At 36.8% G+C, this 26,387-nt stretch overlaps 1 protein-coding gene across 2 annotated transcripts in view; it reads left to right on the top strand.

Moving 5' to 3' along the window:
• Positions 1–10,289: 10,289 nt before the first annotated feature.
• Positions 10,290–26,387, top strand: part of LOC121410508 (AP-5 complex subunit beta-1-like) — a 59,115-nt gene continuing 43,017 nt past the window's right edge. For both annotated transcript variants that reach the window (XM_041602654.1, XM_041602653.1), the window contains exons 1-5: positions 10,290–10,470; positions 20,266–20,360; positions 21,071–21,194; positions 22,252–22,386; positions 23,464–23,541. In XM_041602654.1, coding sequence (XP_041458588.1) covers positions 10,348–10,470; positions 20,266–20,360; positions 21,071–21,194; positions 22,252–22,386; positions 23,464–23,541 — 555 coding nt within the window. In that variant the 5' untranslated portion in view covers positions 10,290–10,347. The remainder of the gene's footprint in view (positions 10,471–20,265; positions 20,361–21,070; positions 21,195–22,251; positions 22,387–23,463; positions 23,542–26,387) is intronic.

Raw genomic sequence — 26,387 nt, 5'->3', positions numbered from 1 at the left:
CCCACACACCCCCACACACATAGGCCTATATATATATATAACATGAGAAAGAGACACATATCTCACCTTCACCAACAATGCGAGCGCGAAGCGCGAGCTAAATTTTTTTAGTATGTCATGAAAACAGGAAAAATGTACCTGTTTAGGTTTGTTTGTAGTAACTCATGAGGAGGGTCGATACATGTATCTCACTAGAGAGCGAGCTGAAATTTCTTTATATTCTGACCTGAAAGCTTGATATTCTAAGCATTTTTGGTACCAATGATTAAGATGGAACAATAGATGCGAGCGCGAGCTGAAAATTTTGATATTTTGATCTGGAAAAAAAGACACTTTAATGGAAGATATATATCCAACAAAAGATTATTGCAAAATCAAAGTTCTTTTGAGGTTTAGAATTGAAAACGGGACATTCTATTCACCTATATAATCATGAAAAGTATGGGTTTTTGGTACATGATGCGAGCACGAAGCGCGAGCTGAAAATTTTTATATTCCAATCTGAAAAGCAGACATTTTGAGCACGATTTTAAATCAAAATCGAGTTGGTATCTCAATCTCGCATTGCTGATTTCAGTGTAGCATTACAATCTTATTTTATTTTTTGGTTGCACATGCGGAATTATTGGGGGAGGGGGCAAACATATCGTTTTGCCCCCAATATTTTCATTGGTGGGGCGATCGCCCCCTTCCCCCCCCCCCCGATCGACGCCTCTGTGTATACAACTTCTCTCTTAAATCTAACCTGACTGGCAGTATCTTTATTCTTCTTAATGCATGATGATAAAATGCAGATTCGGACCAATTAAGACTAGCACAAATTACAATCTGTGTGGCTTCTCGTGCGCCATCGGGCTTACCGTCATTCCTTTATTTATCTTGCCACCAGGGGCGTAGATAGCGGGGGGATGGGGGGATGCATCCCCCCAGAATTTTAGGTGGGGGGGATGGTGTGTACAATCATCCCCCCCAGGTTTCTGTGGGGGAAGAAGCAAAACTATACAGTAATAAAGCAATGAATGCTAGTTAAAATCAATCAATAATAATAGCAGTAATAATCATTAAGTACAGCAATGACAAACATGATAAAAATTTGACTTTTATTCAGAGTCAATCATCTTATATGCATTTACAACTTGCAAGTTTTAAGTAATAACAACTGTCTTGCGTCGTCATATACATTTAAGGATCGTTATTCAGAGTTTCACCAAGTACATTTCCTTATAATAATTATGTATTTGCAAAGGAGATAAGTTCAAAATATTTCATTACAGATTTAAGAAAGTGTCGCTTAATCACTCCCTTTCAGAGCAATTGCTTTCATAACACATTAACACTGTTCAAACGAATTAATAAGAAATTACCTATACACATACACTGACCCTTTTCCCTGCTGGCCATGTCCTCAACCCCTTCTTTGCAAAGGAAAGGTGAAAATTTTCAGTCTCTAAGGAGTGAATTAGTAAATGAATGATTTTGGAATGAAAGTGCAAATTTTGGATGGCCTCAGTGATATCCGAGGTTTTTTTCACTCAATATTCACTCTTTCATATATTCACTCCTTAAAGAGTGAACTATTTCACTAATTTTTTCAGAGTACTTTGCGCTTTTCAAAGAAGGTAGAATCATCCAATATATAGACATGCCTTAATTCACGAAGGCAGATTGAATCAATCCATGGATAAGATTAATTTATGGTCTAAGATCACAGAACAAGCCTAACTCGACCCTCAGCGTGTTCATTGTCGGACCTTTGACAAAAAACATAATCATCTCGCGCATTTACGCGATAAAAATTATCTATACAGTTTACTTCCGACAACCCGGTGAGGTTTATTTCATTTCCATACTTAATTCAATCAAGCCTTTGTAATCATGGTAATTTTAAACAGAGTGTGCTTATCATTTTAGTGTCCGCATATCTGCACGTGGATAAGAAATATAATGTTGAGCTTTTTTATTTTACCCCTATTACTATAATTGTAATTGATATTTTTTTAGTTATTTGACTGTTTATTTGTTTATTCCTTTAGTTGTTGATTCATTCGTTTGATCATTAACAATATCGCTACTTTTAAAAGAGTATACTACTATACTAGTAAAATAAGGAATACTAGTTATTCTAGATCACGTTTAGCAGGACTGTCATGACCAAGATGATAACTAGACATCCTTTCTCTTATGATCATCTTTACTCATTGTCATTAATCAAACAAAAGATTACTGCCATGAAAATTGTGCAAGGAAGTTTGTTTATTACTGGATGCCCTGTTTATTGCTGAAAGCAAAGTGATTAAAAGACACACGAGATAATCCATGAGGCAGATCGTGTTATTTTGTTATCTTTAACTCGTCTGCTTTGGCCCATGATATTTTGTTTTTATCGAGTACGTTATCTCCTTCATTCTTTATATTTATATATTAATTATATATATATATATATATATATATATATATATATATATATATATATATATATATATATATATAATATATATATATATATGACCCAGCTAGGGATCATCCCCCCCAGGTCTAAGGACCTGTCTACGCCACTGCTTGCCACCCTTTTACTTCCGTTTATTTTTCCACCCTTTTGAATTAATGATTTATTTAAATTAATTTATTCACCAGTGGTGGGATAGAACACCCTATCCACAAAAGTTGATTTTCGTTGGGGTCCTTTTATGTCATGTGTTAAAAAATATCAGATACATAAACGTTTCATTCATTTTCATCTTGAACCTCCACCCATCTGTTTAATAGTCCTGAAAAAGAATGTTTTTATTTCATAGCAATATACACAAATTGCGAGGGAAACAAACTGATTGATGACATACTATAATCATCATGATCAAACTTTTCATTTTTTCATCATCATTATTATAATTTTTCTACCCTAAATTATTGGGGGATGATAGTACAGGCCATCCCCCCACTTGAAATATTGGGGGGGATATATCTCCCCCATCCCCCCCGTGATCGACACCCATGCCTGCTGAGATAACCACTTGGAAGACATCAAAAAAGGATTAAAAATAGGTGTTTCATTGTTTCTTCTTAAATAATGACGTATCATGCAACGTAACTTCTTTTCACTTAATTCAACCCTAGTCCATTATCCAAAATGACCCTTATCCCATATGGTGTGAAGGTCAACACAGAATACCAACCCACTCAAGATCCAGTTCTCTCACTTTGTGGAAGATCACTGACGACATGAATCAAGTATGACGGTCTATATTGGCGACTGGTATCTGCACCAATAAAAATTTACACAGTCATCGTACCACTTGCTGTGTTTAAAGGACAAGTCCGACCCAACAAAAAGTTAATTTGAATAAAAGAGAAACATCAAACAAGCTATTTTATCAAAATCGGATGTATAATAATAAAGTTGGGATATTTTAAAGTTTCGATTAATTTCATAAAACAGTTATATGCACATCCTGCACGGTATGCAAATGAGGAGACATAAGACGTCATCCACTCACTATCTCTTTTGTATTTTATTATATATGAATATGAAATATTCTAATTTTCTCCTCATTTCTAAGTGAAACGACGATTAATTCCTCCCTGAACATGTGGAATCAGAAACCATTTGATATCAAATGGTTCAGTCAAATTGGTCCTTATAGTCAAATCGTAAGAAATAATATCTTGTATAATTCAAACAATAAAAAAAAAGAAATAGTACGGGACATCGTCGTCTGTTTCATTTGCATGTTACTGAGTTGTGCATAAACACTGTTTTGTGAAAAATAAGTGCAACTCATAACTTTCTTATTTTTACATCCGATTTTGAGGAAATTTTGAGTGTCATGGTAGTTTGATTTTTTTTCTATTTATTCAATTTTTTCTGGGGTGGACTTGAACTTTAAACAAAAGGCACAGAGGAGGACAGCTGATAGGTTTACACGCTTTTATCGACATTATGATAAATATCACTACCTTATTGGTCAATTCTAATTTCATTGTAATAGTTACGGTTATAAGGTTTATTCTGAAATAAACAAAGAAGCTAGTCATTATCCATATGTTATTGTTCGAAATAGACATGAAATAATATTATACTCCGAAAAATTTGCTTTGCCCAATTGATCGTGGGCCCGTCAGCCGCGGTGTAGCGCCAGATCGACGAGGCTTTGTCCATTTAATCGATGAACTCCAAACAGCGTAGCAGCAACACCCATCTTTTAACGTGTTTTGGTCTGACGCGGCCGGTGCTGTTTGAAGCCCCGACCTCCCGGTTGTGAGACGGACACTCTACCAACTGACCCAATACACCAGTTATCTTAAAGTAGCTCGTTTGGGCTGATTAATTCGAAAGCGGAAAAGGAGAAGGGAATAAAAAATACTTCCAGACAGAAAGGTGTTTTCTACGATGGCGGATTTCCTCCAAAGTGTATTTTTACTATGAAACCATAATTATTGTGGCAATATAATGCATGATTGCAATGTTGTATATAAAGTTATCTCCGTTACATACCAAACTAATAGCGCAAGTGAAATGAAAGTATAAAGCAGTTCCATAACAGAAGAAATGAGAGTGCATGTTGGAACAAGTTTTCCATATATATATATATATATATATATATATCGAGGAAAAATGACTACGAAGTGGTCGTTGCTCCTTGCTTCTCCATTTAATCAAGCTTTCGATCAATGCATGATCTTCCTCAGGACTGAGAGCGAGGGCAAGGATGTCATGGATGTAGTGTCATGCTTGGGCGTCTGTAGTGTAGGTGTTATAAATGTATACATGTATAGGTGTCAACATATCTGTGAGCAAGGAGCAACGACCACTTCGTATAGTCATTTTTCCTCTATATTGACCCTCACCACTATGAATGACCGCCAGTGTTACGAGGCTTTTGGAAAATTTCTTCCGCTATATATATATATATATGTATATATCCATCAATGAAACCAATTTTATCACGTATAAGTAATAACTAATTTTTAAGTTTTGTAGGTATAATAAAGCAAATGATGTTATGTGAATCAAAACATTTTATCTTTCTAGCTTCTATTATGATTGTTTAAAATTTCATTGACATTTCTTTTTGTCTTTTTTTCTGAAATATTTGTATCAAGATCATTATATGCATTAGGATAGTCTTCATGTGTGTATCCTTTCACAAAACAATCAAAAAGATATTGTACACTCTGGTTTAAAATGATGTGTGATATACATTCCATCTTTTTCAGATTAAGGAATGAATGGAAGTATGCAAGTATTCCATTTTTTTTAATTTCTTTCTCATTTCAAGGTTTTAAAGAGCAGAGGAAACTCTTTATCTTTGGATAGGTACTATATAAGATTATACGTTAATGATGCACTCTGAATATTCTGATCATGGCAATGGTTTAGTTAAACCTGGGTTAACTTAGACCACACTTTTATGGAGTATCATTTGTCAACTCATTCACCAATTCAAAATTATTATTTATCCTGCTTCAACTAGTTGTGAAAATAAGACATTCATGGAAATAGGAAAAATAGTAAAATACAAAAATATAATCAATTTTATTTAATCAATTGGTACATTATACCAACAAAACATAGTTCGTATACATTGCGCTATTCAATACCATGGCAAGTATTTTACACGTATGCATGCATGATGATAGATTATCATCAATTCTTTTTTTTTTAAATGCACCGCTACTGTAAAATTATTCCACTGGCGTATATCAATTTTAAGTTTTATTAAGATAGTCTAATAAGGGACAAATAACAGCCAAAAGGTGATAGCTTCTTCTCAAACTTTGTTGAGATTATCTTTTATGACCAAAAATGCTAAGCGAAATTGGTAAGCAAAATTATTGTGTTAGCGACGATGAAGATATAGATGATGGCGTTGGTATACCGAAGTGATAATCAAAATGCTTTAGTAAATCGGTTTTTTCTGGACTTAACTGAATACTTTATAAAAACAAATTTGATTAGAGTTGTAAAAACATAATAAACAAAGTATGTGTTTTATACATACGCATATACATGTACGTATTACCAAATGCTTTCAACTGCCTTTGATTAGTTGTTTAGAATATTAATTATTATCAATTATTGCACATATATACATTGAGTTGATAGGAAAATGGTATTGACAATGGTGATGATGATGATGATGGTGATGATGATGTTGATGTTGTTGATGATGATGGTGCCGGTGATAATAAACGAAATATACACATGAAACAAATTATCAAATTCTAAATAATTATCAACAAATAGTCATCGCGAAATAAACTTAGTTGGATGTTATTTACATTACGATACACAGCATAAAGTCGAAGTATAATCAATTAATAAAGTCGAGGAATACAAAAAAGAGCTAGGAATGCATAATTCTCTAACATTTACAAGCATGACAAATTTTGACAACTCATATATTTCGCATATTAACTATTCCATACGGACGTTCAGACAGCAGATGGATGATACTAGTAAGAATACATTTTAAAAAAATATTACAGAGAGACATGTAATATTTAACTTATTTCATGAAGATGAATTAATAAAGTATTAAGAATTATGATCATTTTTCTCATTTTAGATTTGTATATCTCTTAATCGGTTTGTTATCTTTATCAAACTTTCCACTTTCTACCAATATCAAATATCATTCATCAATAACCACCCATCAAAATGTATGATTGAATGTTTAGAAATGAAGGCTTTGTAGCATAAATACACATTTTGATTGAAGAAAATTAAAAACAATAATAAGGTGGTTGCATTAATGAATAATCAAGAAGCTGGTAACGACAGCCGTCAGATGTCAGTCTAATACGATATTAAAACCTATAGCCTACTGATATGCCAGTAATAAAAAGACATTAGATTGGTAATATGATTAGCTTCATAATTCTTTCCATTCCATCAATTCATTATTCATGTTTCAGTATTGTAGCATGAATTTGCTTCTTATACAATAGTTTGTATACCTTGGGTTAGTTATAGACAATACATTACTCAATATGATATTCTATATCTTCTATTCCTTTAAGAACGGAGCAACAGGAAGGGACCACCTTAATTATGAAACCAAAAAGAGGAAGAAAAATATATTTAAAAATGGTCGAAGAAGGAAAATATTGTAAGGGAGGGGAACGGGTGAATGTAAATATATAATAACCATATCATTAAATGGAGAAAAAATGACGTCACTTGTAAGTCATCTTGCCCCTACAAAACATCTTGAAAATCATGAGGGCAAATATCCTCTGCCATCCTTCTGTGAACTCATTTTGCCACTGTAATTCTGTTTTGCTGAAAGACAATATACGTATATGTACACAATAAATAAGAATGTATGCAAGTAAAATTCTTTATAATGAAAAAAAAATGTTTTGCTTCACATGATGCTATATATCCTCAGAAGAATTGCATTCGATACTCTGGTGCGTGGACTTTTCTTTAGAATCCATTAGTTGGGTAGATATGATCAAAATTATTGCATGACCGTCAAGCTGGGTATATATGCATTTTTTCGCTGAAAGTTGTAGTATAGGGTGTTTACCTCAAGGGCACCCTTGGGCATTTTTTTTTTCAAAATTGACGTTATAGGCCACGCCCACTTTTTCTTACATACCTCTTAATTATGAATTTCACATTTTGCGAAATACATATATGTCAAGTTTGGTATCAAATTAAAGCTAATGAAAATTCAAATGCAAACACATTTGTCACAAATTTCTTGTGAACGATTTAAAACTGATTAATAAATGACGTGCACTATATAATATCTTTACATGTTGATATCTATTGCGAAATTTTGTTTAATTACACAATAACATGATAATTTCTGTATACTCTGTACTGATGTTTTTAGATTCCTCCATGTATCCTCTGCACACTCCATACTGAGGTATTTTCTTTCTACCTTCATGCATGATTTAACAAAATAGTCATCGGCTAAAAGCCCTGTCATATTTTCCCAAAGCATAAACAAAACGTCACAATTTATTCATATGTATATTCGCACCTTTACTATTTATAGTGTAAAGAATATTTCATGTGCAAATAATGGACACAACTTTTGATATGAGTTCAAATTGAAATAACTCAATTTTGATTACTCAAATTACTTCTTTTGTATCATCTTACGTTGTAAAATGTGCCACCTCCAAGTAGAAATGCTTGGAAGAAAATAATCGCTTCATCAGCTCCAGGTCTATCAAAAATAATGTACATGACTCAATCTCCGTTCACGTGTGAATTCGAATGAAATTATAATTGACGGTTTTGACTTTTGACATGTTGTACAATATACTCTCTTTGTATTAATCAAATAATACAATAATCAATTTGTTCTCATTCTAAGCAAACATGTAAAAAAATTATATAACAGTTGTTCATCATATGACACTCAAATCAAACTTCATGAACTGACAAACTATAGACTCTCGCTCGATTTAATATCCACAGTGTTTGTAAGAGCCATGCATGATGATTTAAGATTTAATTAAAGGATCGAACAAAATGTTAAATTAAGGGGACAAAAAGTTTGCTGTAAAATAGCAAAATAAAAAATATTGGTGAAGGTTTGAGGAAAACCCAATAAAGATCATTAATGAAATTATTAGAATTTGATGATGACGATTCGTGTCTCTGTTCATTACCTGATTGGTGAAATGTCCTCAGCCCTAGGTAATTGGCTATAGGCCTATATACCAAATTGTCGTTTTCCGAGCAAAACGCTGTCCTGCCGATCTCCTGCGCGAGTTACCATAACTGACAAAAACAGCTCTAGATATACAATGTATGGAAGCTTAAAAGTGTCACCGAGATGTTGAGATAATTGGGAGGTCGACATCATCATAGCAAAAGATCAGATGACGAGTTCCTGGATCTCATCAAGTCCACATCTTTCAGCAGAGATGATCAGATGACAAGATCCCGGATCTCGTCATGCCGACATCTTTTAGAAGAGATGATCTGATGACAAGATCACGGATCTCGTCATCATTGGCGGCGGAAGCCAAACAATTAGGGGGGGGTCTACCTGAAATTGACAAGCAAAAAAAAAGGGCCATCAACCTAAATTTTAGGGGGGCAAGAGACATTTTAAGGGGGTTCACCAGAATTTAGGGGTGGGACGCAGGATAAAAAATTGACAAGCAACAAAAAAAAAGCTATAAACTAAAAACCTCAAATTTTTTTGGGGGACCTGCCTCCCCCCCCCCCCCCGCTTCCGCCGCCTATGCTCGTCATGTCGACATCTTGTATAGAGATGATCAGATGACAAGATCCCGAATCTCGTCATGTCGACATCTTTTAGAAGAGATGATCTGATGACAAGATCACGGATCTCGTCATCATTGGCGGCGGAAGCCAAAAAATTAGGGGGGGGGGTCTACCTGAAATTGACAAGCAAAAAAAAAGGGCCATCAACCTAAATTTTAGGGGGGCAAGAGACATTTTAAGGGGGTTCACCAGAATTTAGGGGTGGGACGCAGGATAAAAAAATGACAAGCAACAAAAAAAAGGCTATCAACTAAAAACCTCAAATTTTTTGGGGGGGACCTGCCTCCCCCCCGCTTCCGCCGCCTATGCTCGTCATGTTGACATCTTGTAGAAGAGATGATCAGATGACAATTAAGATCTTCTATCTCATCATGTCTACATCTTTGAGAAGAGATGATATGATCATGAATCGAAGATCTTGTCATCTGATCATCTATATATATATATATATAAAAACTTCCGGTATAAACTCCTGAAGAAGACGGAGGACCGTCGAAAAATTCGAGTGAACAAGCAGTGAACAAGAAAAACTTTATTGGCAATGAAAGCATTATCTTCAGCATTATTTGTTAATTTATATATATATATTCCGAGGTTTTTGCCTGACTGCTAAGAAAGCACGAATGCCTGTGAGCAAGCAACCAGGGGACCAACGGCTTAAGGTCCTCTCCGAGGGATCTAGCTGGTAATGATATAAAGTTGGCTCGCAGCTAGTTTTTTTTATGTTATATTTGTTCAATTGCTTTGTTTTGTTTTTCAGATTTTCAAAAAATGAATCTTGCCCTTCACGCTAAATAGCTGCTCCCCTGAACATTTTAGACTCCTTACACTTGCCCCCCCCCCCCGGGAAAAAATCATATTAGTTATCCGGAATCGAATCCCAAACCATGTAACATGCATGTATACCGTTACTGTATACAGTATCGCCCGAATTCAATTTGTGACCGGTGGCGGACGGCAGGCTTGACTGGCCGCCCCGGCCGGCCGGCCGAGCCGGTCAGGAAATCCGACTGCCTGTACCGTATGTATGTATACGGTCGTGCAAGCTTTCGTAAAAGTTTAGGGCTTTTCACCACCAAATTCCTGTGATGGCAGGATTTTCAGAAAAGGAGAAATGGTTGAAAGATATTGCTGCCTTGAGGAGGAATCCAAGCACATTTTTCGCCCACAATGACACAAGGGAAGATGACTTCTTATTAGATATTCTGCAGGTACCGTAATATTTAATCTTGTCTTGTAGCGGTCCGGTATACGGTACCTAACCCAGCCGTCCCAGGCCCAGGGAGCTCCCGCCCGCGGCCAGGGCCGGGCGGGAGCCCTTGGGCCCGTTTCTCAACACATTGACAAGTTAGTCATATCTTTATCCACCAACCACGGAGTTAGTTCCAATCTTACTAAACCCGTTTCTCGAAAGGCTTCCTAACTAGAATACCTTTATATCGATACTATCGGTAAAAAGAGCAGACGAGACGTAGCCTTAGGCTTAGTCACGAAATAGCATAATTTTCAAAAAGAAAAATTATGACAAAGTTGCAAATATTGTGATAAATTGGGAATAAATCTTTTCAAAATAATAGCACAGGTGAATTAAGCATCGTACCTACTTAGACCATGAAGACTGGATCATTCAATTACAGAGAAAATTAAAGTATGAATAATTCATTTCATGACTAAAAAATCACTTGTGGACGTTGAGATGGGTATCCTTGGGATATCCAATTTTGATAGTTTACGAAAGTAATCCTTAACGGTTTTCTTTGCAAAATGATAGCAATTATACGGTCTTTTTCCATTCCAAACGTCATCAAAATGTAGTTCAATGAAACATTTTTAATCATTGATATCAAAACATACGATATTTGACAAATTGTATGCATGGATTAGAGATAGAATTTACCCAACGGTTAATAGGGGTCTGAAAACAACAAATACGAGTTCAATTATGGATGGCCTGACGTGGTAGAATCTTTATTGATTAAATCATTTTACTACTTCAAAATGAATGGTTTTGTGGTGTCTTACCAACAGTTTTCATAGTTTCATTGTATTACAATTAACATTGAATGCATTAACCCACTTGTTATGTTTTTGTGATGTAATTTCAACCTCTATGATTGATTATGTAAGATTATAATTGCAAAATTCTAGGCACTTTTGCATGTAATAGTCTACCCACGTGATGCCATACGTCATTAAGAAAGAAGTTATGACAGGTTCGGAGGTGTCATAAATATTTAGTGAGGTTGTTGTACCCGATCTTGGTAAAGACGGCTTCGTGAAACACTTACACGGACAAGTAGCTCACTATCTCCGATTTAGTCAAGAAGTTAGACTTATGACTGTGTTGAGAAACGGCCCCTGGGGCCGATTGCACGAAAGGGTCTTTCCAAGGACCGTTTTTTCGTGTGTGTGCAAGTGTTCATTCGCTGGTCGCGATACGAATATCGTTGATTGGTAACCTTGTGAGTTTTCTTTCAAGGAGAATTAGTGCAGTTGCAAGCATCAAATTAAAAGCTTCAATTCAAAATGGAAAAGATACTATATAAATCATACATATTATTAATGATATGTATTATTATTATTATCAAACTTTCATTATTTATTGTGATCTTGGTCATGGATATTGACATGCAAATGAATTGTTCTCTTGGTCACGACGACTGAGCTGAGCTTCGGCCTTTGCAAGTTTTTTTTCTTTTAATTTTAGCATCGGCTTCGTATTAATGAACACAAAGGAGGATCACGCAAATTGTCATGACTGTTGCATGCCTTGTGACGGATTTCACCTCATTGATGGACCTTTTGTTCTGGATTTCTTCAGCACTAATTTTCTTTTTGGATTATTGTGGAGGGGCCGAAACACTTACAGTCATACACACTCACTAGGTCAAGTACACTTCACACAGGGAAAAAGTCTTACCTTATTCACTTGTATATTGAACCCTCTCGCTCGATCACGACACGTCTGTGCTGTGCGGGGGTTTGAGTATGGAGTGATCTGCTTGAGTGGCGTGAGTATGTAGCTAGAGTACCGGTATGTGTAGTGTATTGTGTACTGCATTGGTGATGGGTGCAAATATTCCCGCCGGTCCGGTGATCGTGTGACGTTGTCTATTATCTGCTTAATTACTCCTAATCCCCTAACACTATACTTCCCCCCACCCTAAAAAAATTGGGGGGCATATTTCCTATACAACTTAACATAACTTAATATACTTAACAGAAGGTATACTCAACTTAACCCTATACATAAAATATACATCAACGTTCATATTTTTTTTTCTCTTTTTTTTGTGTATCTTTTTCTTTCTTTTTTTTTTTCTTATTCTTTGATCTCTTTTTTTTTTCTTTTCTTCTTTCGTTTTCTGTTTCTTTTCTCCTTGATTTTTTTTTGGGGGGTCTGTGACCTCTCTTTTTTTTTTTCTTCTGTAATCTTTTTATTTTCTTTTGTGATCTTTTTCTTTTCTTTCTCTGTGATCTGTTTCGTGATCTTTTTCTTTTTTCTTTTCTTATTCTTTATTTGATCATGAACGTAAGTATAACACAAATATTTACATCATCAATATATACATCATTACCAAATACATCATTACCAAATCATAAAAAATATTCTTACCTTGTCTCTGCCTTGATATAATTTAAATAAGCTCACTACGCTTATCTGTGTACCTTAGTAAAAGAAACAAATATGTAAATCAAAGAATATATACATATGTGCATAAAGGGTGTGATCAACCAACTAACTTATCGATTTTTATTAATATAGAAACAATAAGGGGTGCATACAAATTAATTGGGTAATTATACATATTATAGGCATTAATTTCATAGTTATGGTATATATTGCATTGAAATACAGATCCTTTAAAATAAATGAATTTGCACAGTGGCAGGCAGAGACAGGTGCAAGGGAGTAGCATTGCCCCGTTGTTCGAGGCAATAGAGCTCCTTTGCTTTAATCTGTCATAACCAGGATTGATAGTAAATTCAAGATGGACACGTTCCGAGGAGGCGCTCCCATGAAGTTTCATGGGATGCCTCCAGGAACGGGTCGCTTTCTTGTTTCACAAATTTCACACCTGGTTATATGCAGATGTGATTGTCTTTCGACATGCCGTATCGGTAGTACTGAGAGCTACAGATCCCAGCATGCCCTGCTGAAGGAGGATCATGACTAAGCCGGATGATGTAATGTCTTAGTGATTCAGGAATCATGACATCACGCTCATCCTTCTCCATCAAGATGACTCCTTCTCTATAAAGGCAGAAGAGTTCCCTGTTTGTCCACAAAAACTTTCCCTCTGGCGGGAGGAAAAACAGTCTCTTCAGCCGACGCTTTCTTGTCTGTCCAAAGGCGGTTTCTCTGCCACCTCAGCCGGGTCAACTATTCAGATCTCAAATGAATTGGCCTTGTTGAAGGATATTTCCATTACAGGGAAAGATTCAACTGCCACATTTGGGACCCCTTGTGTTTGATTTTAATATGGCACATCCTTGTCTACTCAATCGACAAGTGTACCAATCTATTTCTTTTGAAGTAGAAACCTTCTCAACTCCTGTTCCCATGGGGCCAGCCCCTCTATAAAGCGGCTCCAGGGATCAAGAAGGTGAAGAGTAGATCCGATTCATGAGTATCCACAATGGGACACATTCTGAAGGTTCTACGTCAGGTCCTACAATTAAGACTTATAAGCCTACCCAATCATATAACCGTTTTAAGAATCTTCTCGTTGTATGATTGGTAGGTCTTCACCATTTATAGTTAAGATAGCATTTGGGATGCTGATATTGGCATTGTGTTTTCGTAACAAGTCAACGCCAAACAACATCTCATCTGCTATCGGAGCTACATAAATCTTCTCGCTGAGTACTTGGGTACCCAGCTTGATATTGATAGGCCCTACCACCACGCCGTCCATTGTCATGTCTCGGCCAGCCCCCTTAAGGATTACACGCTTAAGGATGGGCGGCCGAGGCTGGAGGCGATTGAATAGGCTATCTGATATAATGGTGACAGCTGCCGCAGTGTCCAAAACAGATGTAATGGGCTCTTTGCCAACTGTCAACTCAACACTCAATGTTGAAGTAGACACAATTCTACAAATGACTACTTCAACCTCTTGATCATTAACCTCACCGGAAATGTCTGGTGGCCATGGTGGATTCCTCCAAGGGACATCTAATACCTCGGAGAATTTCGGGCTCCCTGGACTTGCTTGCGCGTCCGGTGCCCGTGTGCTACCATGGTCTTGTGGCATTAGGCTGTCCTTTAATGGAATGGGGATGGTGGAGGTGGGGATCTGTGATCGGATCGGGGATTCCCCATCTCCTCCGATCCCTGTCCATTTCCCTCCTCCTCGAAGGCAACAGCCCTAAGTTGTCTGTTCTGAGCAGGAGATCTCCCTCTGGGGCAGGCCCTACTAAAATGGCCTTCTTCCCCACAGTTGAAGCAGCCTGTGAAGTTTCGCTGCCGATCGGTTGGTGGAAGGACCGAAGATGACCTTCTGCCTCCCTCTGTCCGATCCGGCGTTCTACTAGAGGTATACCTCGGCCTGTCTGATGTACCCAGAGTCCAACCAGAGGTATACTTTGGTCTGTCAGGTGTGACAGGGGCACGGCCGGAGGAGTAACCCGGCTGGCCTCTTGACACCGACAAAAGTTCTTTAGTACTCCTAGACAGATCAGTGATTGCAACAACCATCGAATCCATCTTGGAGGCCCACATTACATTCTGAGCCTCCAGAGCACTGATTCTAGCCTCAAGGCTAGAAGTTCCTTTGGTGGCAGCTTCCGGAGGAGACGACTCCTGTACCCTGAGGTCATTATTGTCTTCTCCTACAGAGAGCTGCCTTACCTCGTTCCTCAGCCTAGGGCCATGCTTATGCATGGTCTTCTGGGTAAACTGAAACCATTTGTACTTGGTCATGGCTTCATCTAATGTCCCAGGCCGAGAAGTCAGGACATGATGCCCTGCATCTTTGTCTTGGGCACCTTGGCAGAACCTTGCCACGACAAGTTCTTGGACGAACTTGTCAGGTAGGCCTACGAAGGCCTGACCTGCAAGGGTCATAAGCCTATCTGCCCACTTGATGATGTCTTCCTCCGAGCGTTGAAAAGCCGATTGGAATTGCATCCGAATAACTTCCGGCTCCTCCTGGAGAGCAAACCGCTTCTCCAACTTGGTAACCAAGTCAGGGAAGGCGATATTTGGATTGCCCTCCTGGATAAGGGCCATGAACTTACTGGCTTCGGCCTCCAACGCCAGACACAGCTGATATTTCTTGTCTGCATCAGACATGCCATGTCTTTCGGAATAAAGTTGAAACTTTGAATAGAAGGCCGCCCAACTTCCCTTGCCGTCGAACGAAATAGTCTTCGGCAAAGAGGTTGGTCTAGAAGGGGGCCTTCTGTCATCATAGTCCGGTACCACAGGTCTTGATGCCGAAGTAAGTCTGGTGACGCGGGGCGGCTGATTTCTTGTTGGCAGCCCCAAGTATCCCGGACTTACTGATGGCCTTGTGGTGTTTCCATGTTCATTGAACACTGAGCCTCCATGTCCATCTCCTTGGGGTCCAGCGCCTTGATACACAGGGTTACTACCCCCATGTTGCAAGTCACATGGTCCTTGGGGAGAGGTTTGCGGGGCCACAGTGTTAGGATAGTGTGGCGGATATCTGCCTCCAGCCCATGGCGGGCAATACCCACCGTAGGCGGCAGCAGGGTTGCAGTATGGAGGAGCTGGTTGTCCAATTCCTCCGAATGGCATCATCTGCATCATCCTAAACATCACGCCATACATTTCCTCGTACTGCGCTCGAGTAAATTGTGGAACGGCCTGTGGGTAGTTATGGGGAGGTGTCTGGGTAGTTTGGTTTAACATTGCTGGTCGGCCACCCTGAGTACTGGGAGCCTGACCATGGAAATCTACTTGGGCATGAGGACCACACTGGAACTGGGGTCCTGGTGGGGTAACTTGGTGGGGACCCTGTGGTGGGAACAGGCCATCGTTCCATCCTGAATACCCAAATTGATTAGCCCCGAGGGCTGCTGAGTATAAGCGCCACCTGGCCTCCCCCCTGTGAAAAATGAGGAGGCCTCCCCGGCCTGTGTCTGAGAAGACTGGCCTACAGCACCCTGTGTGCTATGTGCACGGGTGTGCTGTGGCCAAGCCTCAAACGCCTGGCTTACGGGGGGCTCCTTAGATGGTATAAGTGGAACGCTCGTAGAAGGCTCATCTCCTTCGGAGCGCACTTCTCTGCGGTCCACATTATGAGCCGTTGTTGTTGGCTCATAATCAAAGGCGTAAACTAACAGTTCTGCCTTCGGTATATGAGGTATCGACAAGAATGTCTCTGGAGTAAGGTCGGCCGCCTCCCTCGCGTGTAGAATGCGGTTGGCGGTGGCCATACCCACTCCAGGCAAAGTCATCAATTCCTCAGACGAACAAAAGTTGATTTTGATTCTTGAAATGTTGCTCGCCATCTTGATGTAAGGAAATAATATTAATCAGTAACAAAAAGGAATCTCAATAGTCAATTGAAAATAAATTTGGGACAAATTAAATTCCCAAATTGAACTGTAATTAACCAAAAATTATCCTACAGACTAGTTTGTCTTGCGGATAAAATCAAAATAAATCTGGGACAAATTTAACTTTTTAATAAAAAAATATGGAAGAGAAATTAACAGTTCTAACCTCAGAATAACCTGACCTGAGAATGTAATCAAATTAAAATCCAAAGGCTACCTTGCCTAAAAAAAAATTCCTGTATGATTTAATTTTTAGGAGAGAAAAACGAAAACATGGAAACAATTCAACGCTCACTTTTTCAAAGAAGGATATGTAAAATATAGAAATAATTTCAAATAAATAAATTTTTATCAAATTATATATGTATGTATATATATATATTTTTTTGTACGAAAGTTAATATTTACAAGTACACTTGGAATAATGAATAGTTCTATATACAAAGAATATCTAATTATATACACAATTTATTTAATTATACAATTTATAATTTATTAATTTGAATGTCAGCAGCACAGCTCACAGCATTCACTCAACAGCAGCAGCGGCAACAATCCAACAGCACAGCAATGAAATAACAATACAACGGCAGCAGCAGCTAACAATAAACTATTCAATACAACAGCAGCAGCAATAACAAAATATTTATTACAAGACTGAATTTCCTGATCTCCTGAGACGTGACCAAAAAAATAATAAATTCCTAACAATTCAACAGCAGCAGCAGCAACAGATTTCTGGTGTTTTCTCCAAAAAACACCCAGAAATATAATTACAAAAAAATAATACTAACAACAGCAGCAGCAGCAGCGCAGCGGTCAAAGGAGAAAAGCAAATTCAGGCTTGTAATAAAATAATCAACTCACAACGTCATTCAATAATATTCAGCTATCCATTCACACCACATACGGTACACAGCTCAGTTCACTCACGTCGCAAATTCACTACCCAATTAGTACACACTCAAACTCAATCAAAAATTCATCAAATTCATATCACTCTCGGTGGCCCGGAAAAAAATATCCTAACGAGGGAAGATTTAAATATATGGTTAAACAAAATGAATGGATATTTACCCTAAATAGTACACGAATATTGTTTGTCCCAAAAATAATCCGATTGGCTCCTGTCAAGCTAGCCGCTGAATTCCTTCAGGGCTTGCTGCCAGTGCCGATCGGTAAAAAAAGTAAAGTAAATTTACGGAACTAAATATCAAGCTTTTTCCACCAAAAAATAAAATCTCAAACTAAAATAATATGTTATTTGTTGTGTTATTTAATATTTTGGACGAAACAGAGTCAAACAGCTGAAATTAATCAAAAACCTAAAAAATTCAAGATGGCGGCGGCTTTTTTATATTCGGCCACAGCCAGCGCAGATTCTGCTATCGGCGCCGGCTATGGCGAAGTAAAGAAAATGTTTTGCCGAAAATAAATTAAAAATCACTTTTATCCTCGTCGCCAATATTGTGGAGGGGCCGAAACACTTACAGTCATACACACTCACTAGGTCAAGTACACTTCACACAGGGAAAAAGTCTTACCTTATTCACTTGTATATTGAACCCTCTCGCTCGATCACGACACGTCTGTGCTGTGCGGGGGTTTGAGTATGGAGTGATCTGCTTGAGTGGCGTGAGTATGTAGCTAGAGTACCGGTATGTGTAGTGTATTGTGTACTGCATTGGTGATGGGTGCAAATATTCCCGCCGTGTGACGTTGTCTATTATCTGCTTAATTACTCCTAATCCCCTAACACTATAGGATTATTATTTCGCCAAATTGGATAGATCTACAATGAATCTCTGTTGGACCTGTGCATTTTTGTTATAGATCTATATCCTGTGATTTGTTTGTTATAGACTCTAGATCTAAAAGCAGATGTGAATGATATGGTCTTGTGTAAGACTAAATCTTTTAAGCCCAAATTTCCCCTCCAGATATGCACAAAATTGCACCATTTAAAGTCCCAAAATGCAAAAATTCCCTACTGTGGGAGGGGGGATACCCCCTAGCTTCCACATCCTCCCCCCCCCCTCGGTCGGTTCGCTCCCTCAGGCTTGGTTGCCACGCTCACTTGCTTAAGTATGTCTATTTTTTTTCAAGAGTGAATATCACCCCTAGTCCAGAGTCAAGAGATTTTGATGCTGTCCCAGACAGTCCACTAACTTTCGACAAAAATGTGTCGGCTTTCCATTGTAATTTGACTTTATTTTCAAAGGGATTGGTACGTCGTAGACTTTCTCTGTAGTAAATTATGCAAAAAGTACAGAATAGCACATATTGGATAGTGCATTTGTAGAAAGTTGGCACCCAAGCTAACACACAAAGATGATGACAAGGCTTGTCGGTGGGGTGAATTTTCCAATTATTTTTTATTTCCATTTTTTTAGTTATGAGCTTTTTAGAGTGAAATCAGTAATTGTTTATAGTAGTTTAGATATCACATATATTTAAGGTAAAAATTTTGATTAATGGAGTTTGTACAATTGTGCATGAAAGTTCAACAACTCTGGCAGTTTTTTATTATGCCCGTCCTAGACGGGACGTATTATGGTATCACGTTTGGTGCCTACTATTGATTTTGAGGTCGCAAGGTCGAAGGTCAAGGTCACACTGACATATTTTCATCTCACCCTTCTGAAGTCCTTGTAAATGTGATAACTTCAGTGTAACTTAACCTAACCTAGGCTCATATAATTTAGTGTGTATATTACTAGCATGGATCCCAGGAAGCCTATTGATTTTGAGGTAAAAAGGTCAAAGGTCAAGGTCACATTGCCATGTTTTCATCAATACCCTTCAGCAGGCTCGTAAATGCAAAACTTCAGTTTAACTTAATCTAGACTCATACAATATATGCTGGTATGTTATCTCCGTCAAAGCCAGTCAGTACTATATATAAATATCTTTACCCTTACAAAGTATGAAAAATAATCATGTGTGCAAAATTAACTTTCCCTTTTGGTATCGAATTGACAATAACACCCAAAGAAATTTTTAAGAATAACTGGGCTTAATTGAGGAAATAAAGTCTGATCTTTCAAAAGATGGTAATATGTACATAAAGAATTTAAGTTTTTAGCATGTAAACAGAAGCGATTATCAGAATCACCTTTTTGTCTCGCCTGCATAGCCTAGCGAGAATGTAGGCACATTTTAGAATAACATTGAAATCTAAACCAGGTGTAAATTCTTGAATTGTCATAACTTTAAAAGTATATCGACTTAGTTGATGAACCTTGGACTTAATGGTAATGAAGTATCACTAATCATTTTACCTTAGTTTCATGTCTCATGATTACAGTCAAAGGTCATTTTGGGGCCAATGAACTTTGATCATGTTTTATTTGAATATCGGTATTTGAAATATTATGTTAAAGTGGTGCTTTGCCTTTCAAACTGAATGTCTTGTCTGTTTTGCTGGAATTGTTAAAGTTCAGACTTCACAAACTGATTTTTATCCCCATTAATAGGCTCTCTTTTCAGAAGACCTGAGCGAAAATGTGAAAGTTATGCTGCTTGGTGTCCTCCAAGAGCACACGTCAGTACTTCTTTTGTACCCTGACAGGTGAGTAGATTCATTTCTTTTCTCTATTCTAGCCTCAATAAACAGAGCTTTTAAACAGTTCTGTTGGATTACAGACAATACATTTGATGCCTGTAAATTTTAATTCTGTATCTCACAGATGTCAAATGGAAATTGAAGAATTCATTTTTTGGAAAAATAGCTTTCTTAAAAAAAGATGTTAAAGAAGAACATGACAGACAAAAGTCCACTGAAAAGGGTTCTTTCTGAGCTGAGATACCCATACATTGTTAAAAATTGCAGAACAATTTGTACATGTACGTAGTCACATACATTTTTTTACCAATGTGCTGTGCATACAATTTCTTGAACCAAAGAGGAGTTGATTTTTGATAATTCTGATGATTCTTAAATCTTAATTTTTCAATGTTCCTGATCACTTTGAGCCAGTTTCTACTATAATGCCATCTCATGACCATGACATTTAACAATTTTTTTGCTTATCCAGCTGGGGGTTTTAATGATCAGATTAGCGTAAGATGTGGTGTCTTTTCTTTGTTGTCTGTCATGAATTATTTCAAAATGCTTCTACTTTGAACTTTTTTTACCTGATTTATTTTCAATATACGTTCTTATAGAGCACACTACATACTGTATTGTGGTGATTTCAAACTTCTACACAATTTAGAAATCTCATTAAATCTTACGCACAGCTAAACTTTGAAGTAATTTCTTTTTTTGTTGTTGCTTAGTGTGGAACAAGTAGTAGGATCACTGACCAATATCTATCAACAGCTTCATCATGATACATCAGTGCTCTTCAAGGGTCAGCTTCTTGTTGCTATAACAACAATCATGCTGGATTGCAATCAACTGGTGAGTAAGAATGGATATCTTACATAGTGGGTAGCCATTAAAAGTGATTAAGTACAGTCTTGCTATTTTATACCAAAGGGACGTTATTAACAAAGCATATTGTACAATGCCTACTTTTAGCGTGTTGTACGCAAGTAAATGGGGGGGGGGCTGACTATCAAACATCTGTACCGTTGCAAACGTACCATCCAATATATACCTTTGCACAGCCAGTAACAAGGTAATGTCGCTATCAGAATAAGGATTCAATGCTTTGCGCTTTGTAAATGCAAGTGCAATAGTACGTGTAGGGCTTACTGGCTAAATACGCATTGCTGCTGCAGATTCGATGCACGTTGGTAGGATTTTGCTTTTTGCTTTCAATAACTCTATCTCATTTTCATGGATAAACATAGGGGAAAAAATCAATTATTGTACATAATTTCGCTAACGTCCGAGGTGTTGTACAACACAAATAGTGAATATTCTTATTCGTGCATTGTTGGAAAACTTCGCATTCGGTGAAACAAAAAAAAATGCTAGAGCATCTTTCTTTTACCTTATGCTAAATCTTGCACCATTGCACTTATGCTTATTTGCTATAAATTTAATTTGTGTAATGCAGAGTGGAAAATTGACTCCAGGAAAATAGTGAAACAAAAAGTTATATTGCATATTATTCTTTCAGGCTTGGTATCCTCAGCAGGGAGGTTTTTTCGAGACTTATTTGATTTTGAATAAAGATTATTTCATTGATTTGAACGTTTAACTGGTTGAATTTCAACATAAAATTGTTTTGTTTTGTTTATCAAAATTAAGACAATATGAAGTTGGAATTTACAGATTAATAAAAATTAAAATGAAATTTGTTTACTACATGGAATATGTTGAAATATGATTTGTTTTTAAAGAATAACCCCTTCACTGAAAATAGATAGTGAATAATTATGTCCATTCGATTCAACTAAAAATGCTGTGTACTGATTTTTTAATAAAAGTATATCTTTGTACATTAAGTATTAATTGTGATTTTGATATTGAGTTACTAGGTCTTGCTCAATCTGTGCTCTTTTACTAGGAGGAACATTCAAGGAACTTTCTCCAAGTTGTTGATATTCTCCTAGATGTTGTTTCTAAGGTTAATGGTACCAAGGATAGGGTTCTTCGCGGCATTGCTTGTGAGTGCCTCAAGGAAATTGAAACAATACATCCGGTAAGGGTAATTATGTGTGCATACTGTTTAATTAATGTGTCTCAGGGATGATGTTAACTGAACTTTTTGATATATGCAAGTAGATTTTGAATGAACTGTAGGTTTTGATTTTACCAGAGTATTCAATCCTGATTATATATTTGTTAGCTGTTTGATATTGATGCACTTTGAAAAATCCATCATAGAAGATGTTTAGTTTGTCAAAAAGATACAATTATTATCCTATGTACATCAATTATGTATCCGTGCAAGGAAACATTATTCAGTGAATATTCTCACTTGGTAAGAATTTGCTTTGCCCTGTAAGAAAGATCTTAACAAAAATAAAGGTAAAAATTGTCTGTCAAAGATGGTAAGGATTCAGACTGAACACCCACCTTTTAATCACTTTTTAAAGGACTAGTCCACCCCAACAAAAACTTGATTTTAATAAAAAGAGAAAAATTCAACAAGCATAACACTGAAAATTTCATCAAAATTGGATGTAAAATAAGAAAGTTATGGCATTTTAAAGTTTCGCTTCTTTTCACAAAACAGTTATATGCACATCTCGGTCGGTATGCAAATGAGGAACTGATAACATCACTCACTCACTATTTCTTTTGTATTTTATTATATGAAATATGAAACATTTTTATTTTCTCATCATTATCATGTGAAATGAAGTTTCATTCTTCCCTGAACACGTGGAATTCCATTATTTTAACATTTTGTGCTTCAGGCAAGGAGGTCGTAATTGTCAAATTCGTAAAAATTGAAATATTGTATAATTCGAATAATAATAAACAAAAGGAATAGTGAGTGAGTGACATCATTGACTCTCTCATTTGGATGTAACTGGCTCGTTCACATAACTATTTGTTAGAAATAAGTGAAACTTTGAGATGTCCTAACTTTCTTATTTTACATTCGATTTTGATGAAATTTTCAGCATTGTGCTTGACTGATTTTTCTCTATTGATTCAAATCAACATTTTTCTGAGGTGGACTTGACCTTTAAAAGTCTGATTCATTTAGATGTAATGTTGATGAAAAATGCATCTACACGTATCTATTGTTTTCTCTTTTTTTTTACAGGGTTTACTTTCCAGAAAAGTGGATCATTTTTATGCCATGTGCCAACTTGAGAATTCATGTATCTGTCAAAGCTACATGGTTAGTGTTTATAGATTCATTTCTAACTGATCTCATTTATCTATTGTCAACCCATTCAGGATGGTAAATTATTTGATCAGATTTGTGTGTGTGTGTGTGTGTGTGTGTTTGTATCCATGTAGTGTATGTTGGGATTTCTTTTCTTATTAATGTTTATGTTAGAAGTGAATGGAGATTTTATTAGAATTTCTGGATTTTGAAAATGTTCATTATAACTGAAAAAAAGATGGAATGATAATTGTCATAGTATATACAGGTATGCAGATTTTTGTATAACTTTTTCTTTTCATATAATTTTGTATCAGATTAGGAGTTCTGTCTCTATTGATAGGGCCAAATGTAAAATGAGGTTGTTTTCCGAAATGAATCATACGATTACAGAAGCTGAGAATGCTTTATGAAAAACAGAAAGTCTAAAATAGGCGTAAGTGACCTAATAAAATATTTACCAGTATCTTCAATCAAATAAAGATGTTTTTATTATTTTTATCTTCTACTGAAGAATCCAATTTTCATGCCAAAATATGATGTAAAGATGAGGTCTAAATTTTATGTCAATTACATGTAGATGAGGTAATTGTGGAGGACAAGGAATATCATATCTGACAAATCGCAGTATATTAGAACCCAATTTATTATCAACTCAACAAAAGATGTGAAAAATTTGATAATAAATTACATTAAAACTATTTAAGGACATTAACTCATTTTTCTTTAAGTTACAGTACCAACAAATCAATGTATAGTTACATAGACCCATGAATTGTTGATAAATGGAATGAATTAAAGGTAAGAGAAAGTAGTTGCAGCTAACAATTATTTCATGAGAAAGTATTCAAAACAAGGTTAATTTCACCATATTATCATATATCTAGATCTGGTATATTAATGTAAACGTATCTTTGTAAAATCTTGAAATCTTTGCTCAGAACCATAATTCTGACGACCATTAACCCTTTACTTGCTGATTTTGCAATTTTGCATTTTTGTACAATTAAAATCAACACTTATAATAATCAGTTTTGTCCCCTAACTTCAAATTAGATAAGCTAATAAAAATGCAACAGTTCTTGGATAACATCTATATAACAATCAGGTGCGTACGCAGGATTTTTGAAAGGGGGGGTTTTCGAACTGATTTTTTGTCTCACCTGCGAAGCAAAGTGAGACTATAGGCGCCGCTTTTCCGACGGCGACGGCGACGGCGGCGGCGTCAACATCAAATCTTAACCTGAGGTTAAGTTTTTGAAATGATGTCATAACTTAGAAAGTATATGGACCTAGTTAATAAAACTTGGCCATAAGGTTAATCAAGTATTACTGAACATCCTATTAGAGTTTCATGTCACATGACCAAGGTCAAAGGTCATTTAGGGTCAATGAACTTAGACCATGTTGGAGGAATCAACATCGAAACCTTAACCTGAGGTTAAGTTTTTGAAATGTCATCATAACTTAGAAAATATATAGACCTAGTTCATGAAACTTGGACATAAGGTTAATCAAGTATCACTGAACATCCTGCATGAGTTTCATGTCACATGACCAAGGTCAAAAGTCATTTAGGGTCAATGAACTTTGGCCGAATTGGGGATATCTGTTGAATTCCCATCATAACCTTGAACGTTTATGGATCTGATTCATGAAACTTGGACATAATAGTAATCAAGCATCACTGAACATTTTGTGCAAGTTTCAGGTCTCATGATTAAGGTCAAAGGTCATTTAGGGTCAATGAACTTTGGCCGAATCGGGGGTATCTGTTGAATTACCATCATAACTCTGAAAGTTTATTGGTCTAGTTCATTAAACTTGGACATTAGGGTAATCAAGTATCACTGAACATCCTGTGCGCCTTTCAGGTCACATGACCAAGGTCAAAGGTCAATGAACTTTGGCCGAATTGGGTGTATCTGTTGAATTACCATCATAACTTTGCAAGTTTATTGATCTGACTTTTGAAACTTAGACATAAGAGTAAACAAGGATCACTGAATATCCTGTTCGAGTTTCAGGTCACATTATCAAGGTCAAAGGTCATGTAAGGTCAATGAACTTTGGCCATGTTGGGGTTTTTTGTTGAATAACCATCATATCTCTGTAAGTTTATTGGTCTAGTTCATAAAAAGTGGACATAAGAGTAACCATGTATCACTGAACACCTTGTGCGAGTTAGAGTAGTATTCAAAGTCAGCACTGCTGCTATATTGAACCGCGTGATGCAGGTGAGACGGCCAGAGGCATTCCACTTGTTGTTTTTTTTAAATCTCCCGCCCAGTCTCTAAAAAGTGATGAGCGGGGGGAGGTGATGATTTTATTTTTCTTTTTTTTTTCAGCGCTGCAAATAAGACAATAACATTTAAGTGGGGATGGGGTATGTAACAGTGCGGTCATGACCCGCGAGCGAGCAAAAATGTTCTTGTTTTTGCGTTGAAAACATAACCTTTTTGTCAATAGTTTGTTGGCATCATAGTCGATGCTACATGTCCTTAGGATCGTAGCACTCATGATATGGCCTTGATCAGAACACTAGAAACTTGAGAAATGTCATGAATAATTACGAGCGAACCGAAATTTTTGAGTTTTTCTGTCAAAACATACAATTCTTCTCAATAGCTTGTTGGTAATGATTACATATTAGTTGATGACTTCTGCTCGTAAGTCTCATGATATGGCCTTGATCAAGAGACTAGAAACTTAAGAAATTTCATAAATGATTACGAGCGAGCGGAGTGAGCGAGCCGAAATTTTCGCGTTTTCCCGTCAAAACATACATTTCTTGTCAATAGTTTGTTAGTAAATCAAGTATTAGTCGATGCTACATGTCCTTCTATTCGTAACACTCA

This window comes from Lytechinus variegatus, chromosome 3 (assembly GCF_018143015.1).
Source record: "Lytechinus variegatus isolate NC3 chromosome 3, Lvar_3.0, whole genome shotgun sequence".
Lineage (NCBI taxonomy): Eukaryota > Metazoa > Echinodermata > Echinoidea > Temnopleuroida > Toxopneustidae > Lytechinus > Lytechinus variegatus.
This window is presented reverse-complemented; position numbering and strand designations above follow the sequence as displayed.